Here is a 23,028-nt window from a genome sequence, read left to right as displayed (position 1 = left end):
AGTCGGCTACATGGGGAAGAAGGGAAGATGGAGGTCAAAAAGCTGATGTCATTCAAGACCGCTGTAACACTGTCTCCTTCACCACATTGGCCGAGATTCATCACTTCCATCAAATTAGAGTAAGAGACTTTAAATCACAGATGCAGCATTTTTTTACAACAACAAATAATATTTTTCCAAAAAGTGACCAAGAAGTGGGAAATCCATTTTGTGGAGGAATAAATAGATAATGATTCCTGATATGGTTAGTCTATTATGAGATTCAAATTAGATATAAAAATACCTTTTCTGTGGAGCCTGGATGTGAGAATCTTTCAATAGAATTTAAATTTCATTTTGCCTTCTTCCTATTAAACATCAAATTGGTGACTAAAGTTGGTAGACAAACTACTGAGGTCTGAGGCTCATTTAGTAGTCAGACTGATGGACTATTGTGATGTCAATTATCTAAGGCTCATGTCATTTGACACACTGACACATACATTGCCTTTCCTTATTCTCAGTGGCTTCAAAAATATTTTTTTGTAATTGTTTGAAAAATTGTAAGGAATAACGTATTTTCACAAACAGATAGATAGATAAATAGATAGATAGATAAACAGGTAGATAACCACAATAAAATATGTGCAACAATATGAGAACTATTTGTGTAAAATATTAGGATATATATACATCTCCAAAGGTACTCAGTTTCTAGTTTTTTAAACCTATTCAAAGTGAATGTGAAAAGGACAGCATGTAGACTTCATCAGCACTGTGAACCTTAGAGTCTAATAAATGCAAAAATCACAGGAATCTTTGAAGCCTATAGAAGAAGACACACACTTATTAGGATTCAATAAAGTTTATGTAGCTAATTTATGTTGAGGTCAAGGGAATAACCAGGTTCTCCTAAAAATTAAATCTAATTAGTTCTCAGGGAGTCCATATATTCTAAAATCCCAAGATTTGCCCAGCTCAAGATAGATTACATATGGATTCCTGGTGGTTAGAATCAAACAAACAAAAAGATCAAAACCAAAATTAGTATTTATAAACATTAATAAAAATAAATCTTGTTCAAAGATTAGAGTCATTTCCCTTGCCTACAGGAAAAGAAAATGGAACTCCGTTGACTAGTGACTCCTATCAGGATTGTTAATAGCCACACTAACCCTTACTTTTACCTGAACAGGAAGTAAAAGTAATTGTTATTCATTTTCCTTAGATTTCCATTCCTTCCCAAACATCTCCATCAGCTTATGCACTAAGATAACTCCCAAAATGTTATAGAAGCACCCTTTGCTTTATGAAGGCAGTGTTTCTCTCACTCCCCCAGGTATGTCCAATATTCTACCTTGATATTGTCTCTTCTCTCTTTTTTTTCTTTTTTTCTGATGTATTTTTATTTTATTCAATATATTTTTTATTTACATTTCAAATGATTTCCCCTTTTCTGGCCCCCCACTCCCCGAATGTCCCGTAAGCCCCCTTCTCTCCCCCTGTCCTCCCACCCACCCCTTCCCACTCACTAATAAGTGGATATTAACCTAGAAAACTGGAATACCCAAAACATAATCCACACATCAAATGAGGTACAAGAAGAAAGGAGGAGTGGCCCCTGATTCTGGAAAGACTCAGTGAAACAGTATTCAGCAAAACCAGAACGGGGAAGTGGGAAGGGGTGAATGGGAGGACAGGGGAAGAGAAGGGGGCTTACGGGACTTTCGGGGAGTGGGGGGGGCTAGAAAAGGGGAAATCATTTGAAATGTAAATAAATTATATCGAATAAAAAAAATTAAAAAAAAAAAAGAAAGAGTGATATTTTGACTTCTTTCCAACTTGTATCCCTTTGTCCTCCTTTTGTTATCTAACTGCTCTGGCTAGGCATTCAAGTACTACACTGAATAAGTAGGGGAGAGTGGGCAGCCTTGTCTAGTCCCTGATTTTAGTGGGATTGCTTCAGGGTTCTCCCTATTTAGTTTGATATTGGCTACTGGTTTGCTGTATATTGCTTTTATTATGATTAGATATCGATCTTGAATTCCTGATGTTTCCAAGACATTTATTGTGAAAGGGTGTTGAATTTAGTCAAATGCTTTCTCAGCATCTAATGAAATGATCATATGGTTTTTTCTTTGAGTTTCTTTATGTAGTATATTACATTGATGGATTTCTGTGTATTAAATGATCCCTGTATCCCTGGAATGAAGCCTACTTGTTCATCATCGATGATCATTTTGATGTATTTTTTGATTCAGTTTGCAAGATTTTATTGAGCATTTTTGCATCGATATTCATAAGGGAAATTGGTCTGAAATTCTTCTTCTTTGTTGGGCCTTTGTGTGGTTTAGGTATCAGAGTTATTGTGGCTTCATAGAACTAATTGGGTAGTGTTCTTTCTTTTTCTATTATGTGGAATAGTTTGAAGAGTATTGGTATTAGGTCTTCTTTGAAGGTCTGATACTCTGCACTAAACCCATCTGGTCCTGGGCTTTGTTGTTGTTGTTGTTGTTTGGGATATTATTAATGACTGCTTCTATTTCTTTAGGTGTTATTGAACTATTTCGATCATTCATATGATCCTGATTTAACTTTGATGTTTGGTATCTGTCTAGAAAATTGTCCATTTCATCCAGATTTTCCAGTTTTGTTGAGTATACTCGTTTGTAGTAGGATCTGATAATTTTTTTTATTTCCTAGGTTCCTGGTGTTATGTCTCCCTTTTCATTTCTGATTTTGCTAATTTGGATATGTTTCTGTGCTCTCTGTTTAGTTTGGCTAAGGATTTATATATCTTGTTTACTTTCTCAAAGAACCAGCTTCTGGTTTTGTTGATTCTTTGTATTGTTCTTTTTGTTTCTACTTGGTAGATTTCAGCCCTGAGTTTGATTATTTCCTGCTGTCTTCTCCTTTTGGGTGCATTTGCTTCTTTTTGTCCTAGAGCTTCTGATGTTCTGTCAAGCTGCTAGTATATGCTCTCTCCAGTTTCTTTTTGGAGGCACTCAGAGACATGATTTTTACTCTTAGCTCTGATTTCATTGTGTCCCAAAAATTTGCTTATGTTGTGCCTCCATTTTCATTGAATTCTAAGAAGTATTTAATTTCTTTCTTTATTTCTTCCTTGACCAATTTATCACTGAATAGAGTGTTGTTCAGCTTCCACATGTATGTGGGCTTTCTATTGGTTTTGTTGTCTTTAAAGACCAGACTTACTCTGTGATAATCTGGTAGAATGCATGGGTTTATTTCAGTATTTTTGTATCTGTTGACTTCTGTTTTATTACCAGTTACATAATCAACTTTGGAGAAGGTACAATGAGTTGCTGAGAAGAAGGTTTATTCTTTGATTTTGCATGAAATGTTCTATAGGCAAATGGATGGAGCAAGAAAATATCATCCTGAGTGAGGTAACCCAAAACAAAAGAACATATATGGTATAGACTCACTGATAAGTAGATATTAGCCCAGAAGCTTGGAATAACCAAGATTCAACTCAAAGACCAAATGAAAGTCAAGAAGAAGGAAGACGAAAGTGGGGATGCTTTGGTCCTTCTTAGAAGGGGGGGGACACAATTCCCATTGAAGGATATACAGAGTCTAATAGTGGAGCAGAGACTAAAGGAAAGACAATCCAGAGAATGCCCCACCTGGGGATTCATCCTATATACAGTAACCAAACCCAGAAGCTTTTGTGGATTCTAACAAGTGCTTGCTGACAGGAGTCTGATATATTTGTCCCCTGAAAGGCTCTTCCAGTACCTGACAAATACAGCGGTGGGTACTCTCAGTCAACCACTGGACTGTGCACAAGTTCCCCAATGGAGGAGCTAGAGTAAGGACCCAAGGAGCTGAAGGGATTTGCAGCCCCATAGGAGGAACAATAATAGGAACCAACCAGTACCCCAAGAGCTCCCAGGGACTTACTACCAACCAAACTGTATTAATGGAGTGACTGACTCATGGTTCCAGCTGCATATGTAGCAGAGGATGGCTTAGTTGGACATCAAAGGGAGGGAAGGCCTTTGATCCTGTGAAGGCTTGATGCCCCAGTATAGGGGGATGCCAAGACAGGGAATAGTAAGTGGGTGTGTTGGCGAGCAGGGGGAGAGGGGATGGCATGGGATGTTTTTGGAAGGGAATTCAGGAAAGGGGCTAACATTTGAAATGTAAATGAGGAATATATATATAATTAATAAAACATGGGATAAAACAAGATGAAACAAAAAGAATAAAACCCAAGAGGGGGAGGGGGATCCCATAGTTCAGTTGAATACAAGAATTGAAACAACATTGTGCTCTGTAAGTATCAAAATTAACATTTTCAATTCTGTGACAAAGAAAAATTTAACATACTAGATTAAAAAAAGTTATCTGTCTTTTTGTTGCATCCAATAAATACAATTCTCTATCATGAATAAACAAGATAGGAGGCAGAAATTTGCCTCCATGTAACATTTTATTTAATTGAATATTTATGTATTTATTTAGTTATTTTCCCCCATTTCTCTGCCTGTCTCTGTTTCTCTGTCTGTCTTTCTGTCTCTCTCCTTTGCTGGACCCTGGGTTTCTAAGATGCCTCCACCTAGGCCTGCTGTGGTCACTTCCTTCTTTCTGATGGCTGGTCCCCTGGAGGGATGTATCTTCTGCTTCTCAGGGTCCCAGATGCCATCTCTGTGTCTTGGTATGCTGTCCCCAGCAGAGTCAAACTCAGGTTATCATTGTTGGAGGTAAGTACCTTTACATGTTGGGCCATATTCCTGGTGCCAGTCTTTTTCTTATGAACTCAAAGCACCAATAAGACACATATTAGGTCTTAATCCTGCATGTAGAAACTGTTAATAAAGGGTATTCCAAATTCACACTTGAGAGTTGGATCATCACTTCTTGTCCTTTTCTTCTGGGAACAAAGTCAGATCAAGCAAGTCACTCCTACCCACACCATCTCATTCTCCCACTTCTAGGTATGCATGGTGTGAGTTTCTTTGTACTGATAATCACACTGAAAAGTGAAGCCTTCAAGGTGGCAAGATACTACCGAGCTTATTCCCACTTCAGTGCCCTGGTGCACTCCACCAATTCCACCTGGTGTTTTTCAGTCATTTGAGATTGTGTTTTTCTCTATATCCTCTGCCCTGGCCTGAATAACTCTAATTGCTTTCAGGAATTTGAACATGGTACAGGTGTTTCTCTGAAATGACTTCTAATCTCTGTGCAGACGCTGTCACTACACTAAAAGGAGAAATGATAATCACCTCCCAGCAGGATGACCTCATGGAATGCCAAATATTTATCTCATGGATGAAATGCTCTTCTGTGCAGATGATCGGAGTGTGACAAAAGTGGTTACTGCCTCACTGAATATGGCTTGGTAAGTTGCCTCCTTCTTTTTCATAGATTTCTTTCTCTGGAAATGTCTTGAAGGGAATGGGGTAGATATGCAAAATTTTGAGACAGGTTCTTGCAATGTTGTCCAGAGTTGACCAACAACACATGGGTTCACAGATCCACTTATTTCAGCCTGCATGTATGCAAGGCTAGCTAGGACAACTAACACATTTGTGGTCCATGCTGTGCTCAGTTGGGTCTGTGAACAAGCCTCTGAATGTTTTCAATCAGATCCATACAACCACACACCCTTGCCATATTCCTGGTGCCAGTCTTTTTCTTATGAACTCAAAGCACCAATAAGACACACATTAGGTGTCTACTGGCCCTTGGCAGCAAGATGAATTTCATTATTCTATTAATTTTATTGTCACAGAAAGTTCTAAGATCATGTGATGAAGGTAAATACATCTTTTCACAAAAGTAAGAAAAATGTCACCCCAAATTGTCTAAGATGTTTTTAGGATTCTGAATAGGAGGAATTGCAGTGCATCAATACATTATCTGTGGCTTTGTCATGTGACCATAGTGACAGTGCCTGGATATGCCTACATGTCCTGTACCAGTCTCAAAACTATCAGGGTGTCCCCCATCCTGTCTTGAGGCAGTGAAAATACAGCATGTTTCTCACCACACATTTGAGCTGCATTTTTCTTTCTTTATTCTAGAAGTTGTATACACCTTATTTTTTACTCATTTCTCTGCAGGTAATCCTTTAATAAAGAAAAAGAGGAGGGTGCTTGTCTTTGCCTGAATGACTTCAGTTATTAAATTGCACAGGGATCTGGGATCTTAGCAGGTCAAATGGTGAGATAATGTCTTAGTTCTGTGTGCCTTTAGTGTCCACAGTTCATTGCTGAGGATACAGTGAGTCTATTTGCTCAGCGCTATATGAATAGCCTGCATTGCCTGCAACACTGCAATTTAATCTGCCCGCTTTAGTTATGGAAAGTTTTATTTTCACAGTGCTAAGAATTGGACCTGGAGGCTTATGCAGTTTGAGCAAGCATTCTACTCCTGAGTTACATACCATGCCCGTAGTGAGAATTAAGAATTCTATTTGAAATATTCCATCTTTTAGCATTTCCTTTTCTTAAAGTGCCTGCACTTTATCTAGATTTTAATATTTTCTAAAATTGAATGCTAGCTATATAACTTAGTATAATGTAATGGCATTAATTTTGAACAAATGAAATTTTGTTACAAAAAGGAGAATTATTGTTTTGATGGATCTTCATTTTAATTTGAAAAACGTTATGTTTCCTGTGATTTTTTCTGTTACTTATTTGGGCTGGCATTATTAGGTTTGAGATAGGTTCTCACAATGTATCCTTGACTAGACTGAAACTTCCTGTGTAGATCAGACCAGCCTTTAGCTGGCAGACATCTGCAGCTTCTGTCTCAAGAATTCTAGAGTTAAAGGTGGATTCTAACCACCTGGCTAATTTTTCTATTTTAATGTCATCATATATTTAACATTATATTATAATATGCACACATTGCATATTAAATTTTATTGATTAATCTGTGTTTGCTTGAAGTAATGCCACTGAAGAAACCTAAATAAGTCCTGCAATGTTGTCTCCTATGTTAACAGAAAGATGAACTTACATAAACACCTGGTGGATATGGAGTTCTGCCAGTAGGAGAGATATCTTGATTTTCCATTATGTGGCCTGTATCATTCTTTAAAGGCCAGTTTTTGACTTTGCTTTTATTATGCAATGTTTGTTGTTTTATTGTGTGCATGATAATGAGTATTGAACTCTGGGCCTTGTGCATTCTAAGCAAGTACCTGATTATTGTACTGGCTAGTTTTGTGAGTCAACTTGACAGAGGCTGGAGTTATCACAGAGAAAGGAGCTTCAGTCGGGCAAGTGCCTCCATGAGATCCAGCTGTGGGGCATTTTCTCAATTAGTGATCAAGTGGGGAGGGCCCCTTATGGGTGGTACCACCTTTGGGCTGGTGCTCTTGGGTTCTATAAGAGAGCAGGTTGAGCAAGCCAGGGGAAGCAAGCCAGTAAGAAACATCCCTCCATGGCCTCTGCATCAGCTCCTGTTTCCTGACCTGCTTGAGTTCCAGTCCTGACTTCCCTTAGTGATGAACTGCAATGTGGAAGTGTAAGCTGAATAAACCCTTTGCTCCCCAACTTGCTTCTTGGTCATGATGTTTGTGCAGGAATAGAAACCCTGACTAAGACAAATTGGTACCAGCGTAGTGGGGTATTCCTGTGACAACCTGACCATGTTTTGGGGAGGACTGTGGAAGGACTTTGGAACTTTGAGCTAGAAAAGCCATTAGAATATTAAGAGCTCAGTGGAAAGTTCTGTAGGAGCTTAGAAGACAATGTTAAGAACGGTGCAAAAGATGGAGGTCTGGCTTGTGAAATTTCAGAGGGAAGATTAAAGACTCTCACAGTGGCCATGTTTTGATTGTGAAGATTCTGTCATTTTGGTTAGCTGGGGCTGAAGAATCAGATGTGAGTAACAAGATACCAGAACCACTAAAGCAAACCTTTGTGTTACTGGGACTATTGATGCTGGTTTGCTGGAGCTAAGAAATTAGCAGTGATTAAGAAGAAACCAGCATAACTGAGATGAAATCTTCTTGGATGTGTTTTCTGAGAGCACAGAGAGTGTGTTCCAGAGATAGCCACAGCTGTATTTTGTGCTGTGGCTGGACTTGGTACTGTGTAAGAGTCACCCAGATGGTACTGGTTTTAAAGGCATGAAGGGGTCATGAAGAGCAGCTGAGGCTCTTGGCACAGTGAGAGGCCACGGAAGGCCATTGGTGAAGGTACAGCCTCAGTTACAATTGATGGCCCAGGACTTGAAGGAGTCATGCATAGGAGCAGAGGCTTGTCACCATGAAGAGAGTCTATGAGAGGCTATTGGTGAAGCCTAATTACAGTGGAAGATAGCAGCGTTTTGGAGATGCCAGTACCATGCAATGACCACCAAGAACAGCTGCAGCAGTGAAGTACAGGCAGCTGGAGCGTAGAAGACAAGCTGTGTGCTACAAAGGGCAGAGCTGGAGAAGTGACCCATGCTCTTGGAGGAGCCTGGAAAATTGTGAGTTGGATCCCAGACACTGAACCATTGGAGTTTGAGTTTTGCTTTTGGTTGTGACTGTGCCCTGATATGTTTCCCTCTTGAAGGAAGAAAGTATTTTAGTGGATCCCACAGTTAAAAGACTTTGAATTTTTAAAAGACTTTGAATTTTAAAGATATTGGACTTTTTAAGGTGATTGAACTTTTAATATGTAAAGACTGTGTGACTTTTAAAGTAATTTGGATCTTGGGGATGAATAAGAAAGTAAGGGATGAGGCTTAATAGTGATGTGTTTGTGTGTCAAGTTGACAAGGGGTCAATTGTATTAGCTAGTTTTGTATGTCATCTTGACACAGGGTGGTGTTATCACAGAGAAAGAAGCTTCAGTTGGGGAAGTGCCTCAATGAGATCCAACTGTGAGGCATTTTCTCAAATAGTGATCAAGGGGGAGGGCCTCTTGTGGGTGGTACCACCTTTGGGCTGATGCTCTTGGGTTCTATAAGAGAGCAGGCTGAGCAAGCCAGGGGAAGCAAGCCAGTAAGAAACATCCCTCCATGGCCTCTGCATCAGCTCCTGTTTCCTGTCCTGCTTGAGTTCCAGTCCTGATTTGCTTTAGTGATGAAGAGCAGCATGGAAGTGTAAGCTGAATAAACCCTTTCCTCCCCAACTTGCTTCTTGGTCATGATGTTTGTGCAGGAATAGAAACCGTGACTAAGACAATTATGTATGAATTATTCTAGACACAAGTTTTGGTATATGTATGTTTAAGAAAAATACAGTTTTATTCTTTACATCTTTTAAGGACATATTTCTTCTATTCTCATTTGTGTATGTTTTGTTTGGACATGTGTGCATGCACACATTTATTTGTACACTTGACTGCAATGCCCACAGAGTCCAAAAGAGACAGACAAACTCCTGAAGCTGAAATTACAAGAAGTTGTGAACTCGACAAGGTGTGTGCTGGGAACTAAACTTGGATTTTCTGAAAAAGTCTGAAGTGACCTTAAACACCAAGCCTTATCCCCACTCTCCACCTCCCTTCATAATGTACATGTTTGTGGGTGCATATGTCCTGTTGTTCATTTGGAGGACATCGGACAATTTGTAGCATTTTAGTAGGTTCTTCTACCATGAACATCCCAATGATCCAACCTAGATGATCAAGCCTGGTGACAGCTTTATCTGCTGAGCCATGATCTTCTAGGCACATACAATAAGGAAGATCACTTTGTGGTAGCTTGGCTCCATACTGACTTCTCTGCATTGCTTACTGACTCTCATAAGGCTATTTCTGAAATTGGTGATTTACTTTCACCTTTAAAGATAAAAGATGACTTTCTTTGTCACTGACGTGGGATTCCTGTATGCAGCAAAATGCTGGGTCCTGTTTTTGTATCCACTCTGTTAGTCTATGTCTTTTTATTGAGGAGTTGAGTCCATTGATATTAAGAGATATTAAGGAACAGTGATTGTTGCTTCCTGTTATTTTTGCTGTTAGAGGTGGAATTCTGTTTATGTGGCTATCTTCTTTTTGGTTTGTTAAAAGAAGATTATTTTCTTGCTTTTTCTAGGGTGAAGTTTCCCACCTTGTGTTGGAGTTTTCTATTTATTATCCCTTGAAGGGCTGGATTTGTGAAAAGATATTGTGTAAATGTGTTTTTGTCAAGGAATATCTTGGTTTCTCCATCTATGGTAATTGAGAATTTTGCTGGGTATAGTAGCCTGGGCTGGCATTTGTGTTCTCTAAAAAGTGATCTGAGTCATATACTGTTTTTTTCTTTGTAAACACTGGTGTTTCCTCAAAGGGACATAGTCATCAGACTTCCTTATCAGGGACAGAGCTGCACAACACTTTGTCAGAGCAATGCAAAGCCACTGAAACTTTTAGTGACTGAGTGGAGAGCTTTGAGTGTGTGACTACAAACAATGCAAATAAAAGTCCTTGTATATTAAAAAAATGGTCTGCTTTTACTGGTAATCTTCATGACGAATACTGGTTTTGATAGAAAAGACATTTCTAGATAAGAGAGGAGTAAACTGTACTGGCTTTATCTGATGCTGTGATAAAAATTATAACCACACAAGGTAGAGAAGAGAGGAATTTGTTTTTTTTCTTATAGCTCCAGAAGGATAGTCTATTATTCAAGGTAAGATACCAAAACAGTCAGAAAAGGTGTGGAGGGAGGAGGAGGAGGAAGAGGAAGAGGACAAGGAGGAGGAGGAGGAGGAAGAGGAGGAGGAGGAAGAGGAGGAGGAGGAGGAGGAGGAGGAGGTGGAGGCTGGATGATTAAAGACACAAGAAAAACAACAGAATATGGATTCGGGCTCTCCACACTCAAGGTTTCCTCTCTCCCTCCCAGTGATGGTTTCCCAGAGATGATTCCAGCAAGGAATCATCTCCTAAAGAATCATAATGTCATAAACAGTGCTATCAACTGTGAAGAAACTATTCAAATACCATAAGTGTCTGGAGTTTTTTTTTTTTTTCATTCAAACCACTGTAAGTAACAACCCATCTCTGTATTTCTCTGGTTCAAATAAAGGAAGCTCACAGCCTTCTCATAAAAATGGATGCATTAGTTTCCATTAATTTAAACTGGGGAATGATGTTCCTCATTCAGACCACTGTTGGAATCTTTGGCAATTCCTTCCTCTTTCATCTGCATGACTTCCCGGTTTTCACTGCACAAGTGATGAGACCCACACACTTGATTCTCAATCAGCTCATCATAGCAAACAACCTGGTTCTTCTCTCCAAAGGGATCCCTCAGACAGTGGCCACTTTTGGGTTGACATCATTCCTGGGGGATGCTGGGTGCAAACTTATCCTCTGTTTGTACAGAGTGGCCAGAGGGGTCTCCCTCAGCACCACCTCCCTTCTCAGTGGCTTTCAGGCTATTAAGCTTCACCCCAATACTTCTGGGTGGCTGAGCCTCAGAATTAGATCCTCAAAGTGGATTGGCACCTGCTGTTTCCTTTGCTGGATCCTGCACCTCATGCTCAATGTCCATGTAACCAAGATTGCACATGCCCCACAGAACAGTAAAAATCTGACTGCCAAAGGAATCCACAGATACTGTTCCTCCACCATGCCTGAGAGAATGGGTTTCTTACTAACAGGAGTGATTTTATCCCTAAGTGATATTATGTGTCTGGTCATCATGGCCTGGGCCAGTGGCTCCATGGCCCTTGTCCTACGTAAGCACAAGCAGCGAGTCCAGTATATCCGGAGCCACAGCCTGTCCCCAAAGCCTGCCCATGAGGACAGAGCCACACGGACCATCCTGATCCTAGCGACCATGTTTCTCTCCTTTTACACTCTCTCTTCCATCTTTTCACTTTGGATAACCCAGAGTGTGAACCCAAGCCACTGGATGCTGAATACCTCTGTGCTAATTTCCCTGGGCTTCCCCACACTCAGCCCCTTTGTATATAATTGTAGTGATTCTTCCGCTTTTCAATGTTCCTTCTTTTCTTGTACAAAGAAAGCAGAATGTCCAACTATAGTCTCAGCATAATTTTAAGCTTTGTTGAGGATATGACCCCTTTTATGTAGTCACATTTTCTTATTATTTATAGGCTTATACTTATATTTTCATGCTTGCTTAATCATAAAAACATTGTGATATCATATTAAATAAAATTTAATTGTTTTATTTTTTGCTTCTTGTTGCTTCTCAGCAAACGTGGCTTAAAATGTAAACAAATGGGTGTTTATTTCCTAAAAATTGTGTACCACTCCCATCTATGCCTATGATATCCCCACTCTCCATCCTAAAGCATTGGGACTTAGAGTACAAGCATATCCTCAGCTATTTATCCACTTAGATATCAGTTTAAGCTACAGGAGACCATGACGACTTTCTTCTTCCTTTTCCTCTTCCTCTTTTTCTCCTCCTTCTCCTTATCTCTTTTTTCTTTTTTATTAGATATTTTCTTTATTTACATTTCAAATGTTATCCCCTTTCCTGATTTCCCCTCCAAAAGACCCCTATCCCTCCCCCCCCCCCCCCGTTTACCAATGCACCCATTCCTGCTTTCCTGTCCTAGCATTCCCCTACACTGGGGCAACACACTTTCAAAGGGCCAAGGGCCTCTCCTCTCACTGATATCCAACAAGGCCAGCCTCTGCTGCATATGCAGCTGGAGCCATAGGTCCATCCATGTGACCCTGTCTTCAAAACACAGTCACATTTGCTGCGCTCCCTGTGTGGAATCTTCTAGCCTCTCCCCAGCTCTTCAGTGGAACATCTGTGGCAGCCATCCCGATCCCTCCCTTCCTATGTCCTGTCAATTCCACAAATCTCTCCAGTTCAACCTTTCTCTCCCCAGATGGTGCTTTGTTTAAGCCCTGAACTGCAATGCACACACTTCAAGCCAACATAAGGGTTTCTTATGAAGGGCAACAAGTAAGTTAGAAGTAAATTTACACCTACGGGAGTCTGAATGAAAATATGCAGTAGCACTCTTAGGAGATATGGTCTTCTTGGAGTAAGTCTGTCCTTGGAGGAAGTGTGTTAGTGGGCAGGCCTTGTAGTCTCCACATGCTCAAGCCGAGATTGGTGTGACTCTGCCCTCCTACGCCCTTCAGCTCCATGTGCAGACCTCTCAGTTGTGTTTCCAGCAGCAAGCCTGCCTCCATGCAGCCAGGCTTCCCAACAAGATCTTAATGGACTAAACCTGTGACGTGTCAGCCAGATCTCATGAAATGTTTCCCTTTAGAGGAACATTGCCATGGTTACGGTAAGTCCGCACAGCAATAGACAACCTAAGAGAACACCTATCCATCTGCTGTTGCATGCGCAGTTGCCACAGTCTCATCCCAAGTTCTGTAGCAGAAACTTTGCTATAGTATCCCCTTCCACTCTTACCCCATCCCCTAAGGAATATTTTATTCAGAGCATCAGAAGATTTCTACTCTGAGGTTTAAGGACGGTCACATGAGTGAGGCATTCAATGACAATGACAAGCTGCAGGAGGCAAAATTATGTAACAAAATCTGAAGTAAGCTCACACCTATCTCATACACCTAGGAAGAGTGTGGAACCACATCCCAAGAAAAATTCCACGTTTTCAAAGAAATTGAGGTCAAAGACACTTGTGTGGCTTTCTTGGAGTTATTTCAGAAGCACTCAAAATTTCACTTGCACACCTTCAATCTTTGACTATGTTCTGCGGTACCCCCACTTTTTATTTTTCAATAGCAGGATATCCATAGTAGTTTTTAATATATTGATATACATTTATTTGTGATTTGATGACTGAGTATCCTATAAGGAACCAAATTATAATATTAGATCTATGAAAGCATTGTGTGTAATACTGTCAACAAAAGGAGATCCAAACTATGTCTGGTACTGTTAGGTACATGAGTATATTAATGAGAAAATCTAAATAATAACAAGAGAATAGATTCATATCATTAGTAGTTCTTGTGTCTGGGAAAAATAGGAAAAAAATGTTTTCTTTGTAATAGGAATATAAATAGGATGAGGTTTCTATCCCAAGGAAAAATGAAATGAAGCCCATTCTTCACATAGATGATAAAATCTGTTATGTTCCCAACGTCCATTCATAATCAGAGAGTCATTTGTTAAGTAACTCTTCTTTCAATTTATACAGCCTAATTTGTTCCCAGGTGGGCAGATATGGCTTTGGATGATACGGCCTATATCTCCCTTTGCCACTTAGCTGGAAGTTTCCTCTATTTCTAGTTACAGTCACTGTTTTCCTGGCTGCCAGAGATGTCCTCAATGACTAAAGATCTAAGAGGAAGCTGTAGTGTTTTAGCAGGCTCTTTTGTAATGATAAATGCACACCCCTCCACAATTTTCTTCTGGAGAACTACAAATAGTGCAGGTTAATGCATCTGCTCTTGGAAATAGCCCTAAAACATAAGGAAAATTGAAACTGTGTTTAAGGGTGTATGAATTAAGCATTATAGATGAATCAAAACAGATTGCTACATCTGCTGGACTAAAGGAAAATAATGAATAGGTTAATGACTATCAGGATCATGGATAACCCCTATACCATTAGGGTAATCTTTAATAAAATGAGTAACAGATGGACAATTATTATCATCAGAAATTCAGTGTATATGAGAAAATCTGTTAGATCACCAACTGGGTGCTGATTTTTTATCTTTCAATTTAATCTGAAAATGGAATTCTACTATCCACACAGTTATATGAGACTTAAAAATGGATCTTTTTTTTCATAAATGAAATTGGTTTAATGTGGGCTTGTTTTTATTTTTATTTTTATTTTATTTTATTTTATTTTATTTTCTAAATACTTGGTTTACATTCTAAATTATTTCCCCTTTTCCAGTTCCCCCCTCCCCATAAGTCCCATAGGTCCTCTTCCCTCTGACCTTTCCCCAGTTAAACCCCCCCCCCCCACTTCTCTGTCCTGGTAATCCCCTACATTGCTGCATCAAGCCTTTCCAGGACCAGGGCCATCTCCTTACTTCTTCATGGGAATCATTTGATATGTTAATTGTGTCTTGAGTATTCAGAGCTTCTGTGCTAATTAATATCCACTTATCAGTGACTGCATTCCATGTATATTCATTTATGATTGAGTTATCTCACTTAGGATGATATTTTCTAGTTCCAACCATTTGCCTAAAAATTTCATGAATTCATTGTTTTTAATTGCTGAGTAGTATTCCATTGTGTAAATATACCATATTTTCTGTACCCACTCTCCATTGAGGGACAACTGGGTTCTTTCCAGTGTCTGGCTATTAGAAATAAGGCTGCAATGAACAGAGTGGAACATGTGTCCTTATTGCACGCCTGAAAAATCCTCTGGGTTTATACCCAGGAGTGGTATAACAGGGTCCTCTGGAAGTGCCATGCCCAGTTTTCTGAAGAACTGCCAGACTAATTTCCAGAGTGGTTGTACCAACTTGCAATCCCACAAGCAGTGGAGGAGTGTTCCTCTTTCTCCACATTCATGCCAACACCTGGTGTCTCAAGAGTTTTTAATCTTAGCTATTCTGACTTGTGTGAAGTGAAATCTCAGGGTTGTTTTGATTTGCATTTCCCTAATAATAATGATGTTGAACATTTCTTAAGGTGCTTCTCAGCCATTCAAATTCTTCAGGTGAAAATTCTTTGTTTAGCTCTGTACCCCATTTTTTAATAGTTTTTTTTTTCTTTCTTTTTTTTTTTTTTTTTTTTGTCTCTTTGGAGTCTACCTTCTTGAATTCTTTGTATATATTGAATATTAGCCCTCTGTCAGATGTTGTGTTGGTGAAGATCTTTTCCCAATTTGTTGGTTGCCATTTTGTCCTTTTGACAGTCTCCTTTGCCTTACAGAAACTTTGTAATTTTATGAGGTCCCATTTGTCAATTCTTGATCTTAGGGCATAAGCTATTGGTGTTCTGTTCAGGAATATTTCCCCTGTGCCCATGTCCTCAAGGGCCTTCCCCAGTTTCTTTTCTATTAGTTTCAGTGTGTCTGGTTTTATGTGGAAGTCCTTGATCCACTTGGAGTTGAGCTTAGTACAAGGAGATAAGAATGGATCAATTCGCATTCTTCTGCATGCTGACCTCCAGTTGAACCAGCACCATTTGTTGAAAAGGCTACCTTTTTTCCACTGGATGCTTTCAGCTCCTTTATTGATGATCAAGTGACCATAGGTGTGTGGATTCATTTCTGGGTCTTCAATCCTATTCTATTGATCCGCCTGCCTGTCACTGTACCAATACCATGCACTTTTTAACACTATTGCTCTGTACTAATGTTTGAGGTCTGGGATACTGATTCCACCAGAATTTCTTTTACTGTTGAGAATAGTTTAGCTATCCTGGGTTTTTTCTTATTCCAGATGAATTTGAGAGTTGCTCTTTCTAACTCTATGAAGAACTGAGTTGGGATTTTGATGGGGAGTGCATTGAAGCTGTAGATTGCTTTTGGAAAATGGCCATTTTAACTATATTAATCCTTCCAATCCACGAGCATGGCAGATTTTTCCATTTTCTGAGGTCTTCTTCGATTTCCTTCTTCAGAGACCTGAAGTTCTTGCCATATAGATCTTTCACTTGTTTTGGTTAGAGTCACACCAAGATACTTTATATTGTTTGTGGCTATTGTGAAGGCTGTCATTCCCCTAATTTCTTTCTCAGCCTGCTTATCTTTTGCATATAGGCAGGCTACTGATTTGCTTGAGTTGATTTTGTAACCAGCCACTTTGCTGAAGTTGATTATCATCTGTAGGAGTTCTCTGGTGGAGTTTTTTTGGGTCACTTAAGTATACTAACATATCATCTGCAAATAATGATAGTTTGACTTCTTCCTTTCCAATTTGTATCCCTCATGTTGTCTAATTGCTCTAGCTAGAACTTCAAGTATTATATTGAAAAGATATGGAGCGAGGGGGCAACCATGTCTAGTCCCTGATTTTAGTGGAATTGCTTCAAGTTTCTTTCCATTTAGTTTGATGTTGGCTACCGGTTTGCTGTATATTGCTTTAATTATGTTTAGGTATGGGCCTTGAATTCCTGTTCTTTCCAAGACTTTTAGCATGAAAGGATGCTGAATTTTGCCGTGTGCTTTTTCAGCATCTAATGAAATGACCATGTGGTTTTTTTTCTTTGAGTTTGTTTATGTAGTGGATAGCATTTGATGGATTTCTGTATAATGAACCATCCCTCCATCCCTGGAATGAAGCCTACTTGATCATGCTGCATGATCATTTTGATGTGTACTTGGATTCGGTGGGCAAAAATTTTATTGAGTATTTTTGCATCGATATTCATGAGGGAAACTGGCCTGAATTTCTCCTTCTTTGTTGGATCCTTGTGTGGTTTTGGTATCAGCATAATTGTGGCTTTGTAGAACGAGTTGGGTAGTGTTCCTTCTGTTTCTATTTTGTGGAATAGTTTGAAGAGTTTTGGTGTTAAGTCTTCTTTGAAGGTCTTATAGAATTCTGCACTAAAATCATCTGGTCCTGTGCTGTTTTTGGTTGCAAGGCTTTCTATGACCCCTTCTATTTCTTTAGGGGTTATGGGACTGTTTAGATGATCTATTTGATCCTGATTTAATTTTGGTATTTGATATATGTCTAAGAAATTGTCCATTTCCTCCGGATTCTCCAGTTGTATTGAGTATAGGCTTTTGTAGTAGGATGTAATGATTTTTTTGAATTTCCTCAGTTTCTGTTGTTATATCTCTTTTGTCTTTTCCGATTTTGTTAATTTGGCTACTGTCTCTGTGCCCTTTTGTTAGTCTGGCTAAGGGTTTATCTATCTTGTTGATTTTTTCAAAGAACCAGCTCCTGGTTTTGTTGATTCTTTGTATGGTTCTTTATGTGTTTACTTGATTGATTTCAGCCCTGCGTTTGATGATTTCCTGCCTTCTACTCCTGGCTGAATTAGCTTCTTTTTGTTCCAGGGCTTTCAGTTGTGACATTAAACTGCTAGTGTATGCTCTCTCCCGTTTCTTTTGGAGGCACTCAGGTCTACAAGTTTTCTTCTTACCACTGCTTTCATTGTGTCCCATAGATTTGGGTATGTTGTGCCTTCATTTTCGTTAAATTCTAAAAAGTCTTTCATTTCTTTCTTTATTTCTTCCTTGACCAAGGTATCCAATCAATGCAATCCACTACATAAACAAACTCAAAGAAAAAAAAAACATATGATCATTTCATTAGATGCTGACAAAGCACATGGAAAAATTCAGCATCCTTTCATGTTAAAAGTCTTGGAAAGAACAGGAATTCAAGGCCCATACCTAAACATAATTAAAGCAATATACAGCAAACCGGTAGCCAACATCAAACTAAATGGAGAGAAACTTGAAGCAATCCCACTAAAATCAGGGACTAGACAAGGGTGCCCTCTCTCTCCATATCTTTTCAATATAATACTTGAAGTTCTAGCTAGAGCAATTACACAACATAAGGAGGTCAAAGGGATACAAATTGGAAAGGAAGAAGTAAAATTATCAGTATTTGCAGATGACATGATAGTATACTTATGTGACCCAAAAAACTCCACCAGAGAACTCCTATAGCTGATAAACAACTTCAGCAAAGTGGCAGGTTATAAAATCAACTCAAGCAAATCACTTGCCTTCCTATACTCAAAAGATAAGCAGGCTGAGAAAGAAGTTAGGGAAATGACACCCTTCATAATAGTCACAAACAATATAAAGTATCTTGGTGTGACTCTAACCAAACAAGTGAAAGATCTATATGACAAGAACTTCAGGTCTCTGAAGAAGGAATCGAAGAAGACCTCAGAAAATGGAAAAATCTGCCATGCTCGTGGATTGGCAGGATTGATATAGTTACAATGGCCATCTTGCCAAAACAATATACAGATTTAATGCAATCCCCATCAAAAGCGCAACTCAGTTCTTCACTGAGTTGGAAAAAGCAATTCTCAAAATTATCTGGAATAACAAAAAACCCAGGATAGCTAAAACTATTCTCAACAACAAAAGAAATTCTGGGGGAATCAGTATCCCAGACCTCAAGCAATACTACAGAGCAATAGTGTTAAAAACTACATGGTATTGGCACAGGGACAGGCAAGTGGACCAATGGAATAGAATTGAAGACCCAGAAATAAATCCACACACCTATGGTCACTTGATCTTTGACAAAGGAGCTGAAAACATCCAGTGGAACAAAGATAGCCTTTTCAACAAATGGTGCTGGCTCAACTGGAGGTCAGCATGCAGTAGAATGCGAATTGATCCATTCTTATCTCCTTGTACTAAGCTCAACTCCAAGTGGATCAAGGACCTCCACATAAAACCAGACACACTGAAACTGATAGAAAATAAACTGGGGAAAACCTTTGAGGACATAGACACAGGGGAAAAGTTCCTGAACGGAACACCAATAGCTTATTCTCTAAGATCAAGAACTGACAAATGGGACCTCATAAAATTACAAAGTTTCTGTAAGGCAAAGGACACCGTCAAAAGGACAAAATGGCAACCAACAGATTGGGAAAAGATTTTCACCAACCCTACATCCGATAGAGGGCTAATATCCAATATATACAAAGAACTCAAGAAGTTAGACCCCAGGGTACCAAATAACTCCATTAAATGGGGTACAGACCTAAACAAAGAATTTTCACCTGAAGAAATTCAGATGGCCAAGAAGCACCTAAAGAAATGCTCAACATCTTCCCCAGTTTCTTTTTCCTTGATCCATTTGGAGTTGAGCTTAGTACAAGGAGATAAGAATGGTTCAATTCACATTCTTCTGCTGACCTCCAATTGAACCAGCACCATTAGTTGAAAAGACTATCTTTTTTCCACTGGATGCTTTCAGCTCCTTTGTCGAAGATCAAGTGACCCTAGGTGTGTGGGTTCATTTCTGGGTCTTCAACCCTATTCCATTGATTTGCTTGTCTGACATTGTGCCAATACCATGCATTTTTTATCACTATTGCTCTGTAGTAAAGTTTAAAGTCTGGGATACTGAATCCCCCTGAAGTTATTTTACTGTTGAGAATAGTTTTAGCTATCCTGGGTTTTTTTGTTATTCCAGATGAATTTGAGAATTGCTCTTTCTAGCTCTATGAAGAACTGGGTTGGGATTTTTATGGGGATAGTATTGAATCTGTAGATTGCCTTTGGCAGGATGGCCATTTTAACTATATTAATCTTGCCAATCCATGAGCATGGAAGATTTTTCCATATTCTGAGATCTTCTTTGATTTCCTTCTTCAGAAATCTGAAGTTCTTGTCATATAGGTCTTTCACTTGTTTGGTTAGAGTTACCCCAAGATACTTTATGCTGTTTGTAGCTATTGTGAAGGGAGTCATTTCCCTAATTTCTTTCTCAGTCTGCTTATCCTTTGAATATATAAAGGCTACTGATTTGCTTGCATTGATTTTGTAGCCATCACTTTGCTGAAGTTGTTATCAGCTGTAGGAGTTCTCCAGTAGAGTTTTTAGGGTCACTTAAGTATACTATCATATCATCCGCAAAGAGTGATAGTTTCCAACTTGTATCCCTTTGACCTCCTTATGTTGTCTAATTGCTCTAGATAGAACTTCAAGAACAGTATTGAAAAGATATGGAGAGAGGGGGCAGCCTCATGAGCACAGGGGAAAAGTTCCTGAATAGAACACCAATAGCTTACACTCTAAGATCAAGAATTGACAATCGGGACCTCATAAAACTACAAAGTTTCTGTAAGGCAAAGGACACCGTCAAAAGGACAAAACATCAACCAACAGACTGGGAAAGGATCTTCACCAACCCTAAATCTGACAGAGGGCTAATATCTAATATATACAAAGAACTCAAGAAGGTAGAACCCAGAGAACCAAATAACCCCATTAAAAAATGGGGTATGGAGCTAAACAAAGAATTTTCACATGAAGAACTTCAGAGAGCTGAGAAACACCTTAAGAAATGTTCAACATCATTAGTCATTAGGGAAATGCAAATCAAAACAACCCTGAGATTTTACCTCATACCAGTCAGAATGGCTAAGGTCAAAAACTCAGGAGACAGCAGGTGTTGGCAAGGATGTGGAGAAAGAGGAACACTCCTCCACTGCTGGTGGGATTGTAAGATGGTGCAACCACTTTGAAAATCAGTCTGGCGGTTCCTCAGAAAACTGGGCATGACACTTCCTGAGGGCCCTGTTATACCACTCCTGGGCATATACCCAGAGGATTCTTCAGCATGCAATAAGGACACATGCTCCACTATGTTCGTAGTAGCCCTATTTGTATTAGCCAGAAGCTGGAAAGAACCCAGGTGTCCTTCAACGGAGGAATGGATACAAAAAATGTGGTATATTTACACAATGGAGTACTATTCAGCCATTAGAAACAATGAATTCATGAAATTCTTGGACAAATTGATGGAGCTGGAGAACATCATACTAAGTGAGGTAACACAGTCTCAAAAGATCAATCATGGTATGCACTCACTGATAAGTGAATATTAGCCTAGAAACTTTGAGTACCCAAGACATAATCCACATATTAAATGATGTCCAAAAAGAATGGAGGAGTGGCCCCTGGTTCTGGAAAGACTCAGTGCAAGAGTATAGGGGAATTCCAGAACAGGGAAATGGGAAGGGGTAGATGGAGGAACAGGGGGAGGGAAGAGGGCTTATGGGACTTGTGCGGAGTGGGGACCTAGAAAAGGGGAAATCATTTGAAATGTAAATAAAAAATATATCAATAAAAAAAAGAAATGCTCAACATCATTAGCCATTAGGGAAATGGAAATCAAAACAACCCTGAGATTTTACCTCACACCAGTCAGAATGGCTAAGGTTAAAATCTCAGGATACAGCAGGTGTTGGAGAGGATGTGTAGAAAGAGGAACACTCCTTCACTGCTGGTGGGATTGTAAGATGGTACAACCACTCTGGAAATCAGTCTGGCGGTTCCTAAGAAAACTGGGCATGACAGTTCTGGAGGACCCTGCTCTACCTCTCCTGGGCATATACCCAGAGGATTCCCCAGCATGCAATAAGGACACATGCTCCACTATGTTCATAGCAGCATAATTTATAATAGCTAGAAGCTGGAAAGAACCCAGATATCCCTCAGTGGAGGAATGGATACAGAAAATGTGGTATATATACACAATGGAATACTACTCAGCCATGAAAACAATTGCATTTATGAATTTTTTAGGCAAATGGATGGAACTGGAAAATATCATCCTAAGCGAGGAAACACAATCACAAAAGAATACACATGGAATGCAATCATTGATAAGTGTATATTAATTAGCTCTGACGCTATGAACACTGAAGATACAATTAGCATATCAAATGATTCCCATGAAGAAGGAAGAAGAGGGCCCTAATCCTGGAAAGGTTGATCCAGCATTGTAGGGGAGTAACAGGACAGAGAAAAGGGAGGGGGAAAGATAGGAGAATGGATGGAGAGAAGAGGACTTATGGGACATATGGGGGGGGGAACTGGGAAAGGGGAAGGCTTTTAGTATGTAAACAAAGAATATAGAAAATAAATAAAAATTTAAATAAAAAGATACTAAATAATCTCTAAACAAAAAATGCTGTCTTTTTTTTCTACTGACTGGTTTTTATCTCCTTTGTCAAATATAAAGTGACTGTAGGTGTGTGGGTTCATATCTGGATCTTCAGTTCTATTCCACTGATCTTCCTGCCTGTCTCCTTGCCAGTACCATACAGTTTTTTTCACTAGTGTTCTGTAGTAGAGCTTGAGGTCAGGGATTGTGATTCCCCCAGGAGATCTTCTGTATTGAAGTATAGTTTTTGATATCCTGGGTGTTTTGTCATTTCAAATGAATTTGCAGATTGCTCTTTCTATCTCTATGAAGAATTGAATTGGAATTTTGATGGGGATTGCATTGAATCTGTAGATTGCTTTCCACACAATGGCCATTTTTACTACATTAATCCTTCCAATCCATGAGCACAGGAGATCTTTCTGTCTTCAGAGGTCTTCTACGATTTTTTTCTTCAGAGGCTTGAAGTTCTTGTCATACAGATCTTTAACTTGCTTGTTTAGAGTCACACTAAGGTAGGTAATATTATTTGTGACTATTGTGAAGGGTGCCATTTCTCTAATTTCTTTCTCAGCTTGTTTATCTTTTGAGTAGAGGAAGGCTACTG

The 23,028-nt window shown here is 39.3% G+C and overlaps 2 protein-coding genes across 2 annotated transcripts in view; both read left to right on the top strand.

The window, feature by feature from the left end:
- LOC127676343 (zinc finger protein 551-like) overlaps nucleotides 1–23,028 on the top strand; it is a 174,599-nt gene that overhangs the window by 26,859 nt on the left and 124,712 nt on the right. The gene's annotated exons all lie outside the window — the stretch shown is intronic.
- On the top strand, nucleotides 10,990–11,940 carry LOC127676342 (vomeronasal type-1 receptor 1-like). Its single transcript, XM_052172279.1, has one exon. It carries the CDS (start codon nucleotides 10,990–10,992, stop codon nucleotides 11,938–11,940), a length of 951 nt encoding a protein of 316 aa, XP_052028239.1.

This window comes from Apodemus sylvaticus, chromosome 1 (assembly GCF_947179515.1).
Source record: "Apodemus sylvaticus chromosome 1, mApoSyl1.1, whole genome shotgun sequence".
Lineage (NCBI taxonomy): Eukaryota > Metazoa > Chordata > Mammalia > Rodentia > Muridae > Apodemus > Apodemus sylvaticus.
Note: the sequence above shows the minus strand (reverse complement) of the source record. Positions and strands in the feature narration are given on the sequence as shown.

What these genes read in the sequence shown, in the direction of transcription:
- LOC127676342 (XM_052172279.1), top strand. Translation starts at nt 10,990, where the DNA reads ATGGATGCATTAGTTTCCATTAATTTAAACTGGGGAATGATGTTCCTC.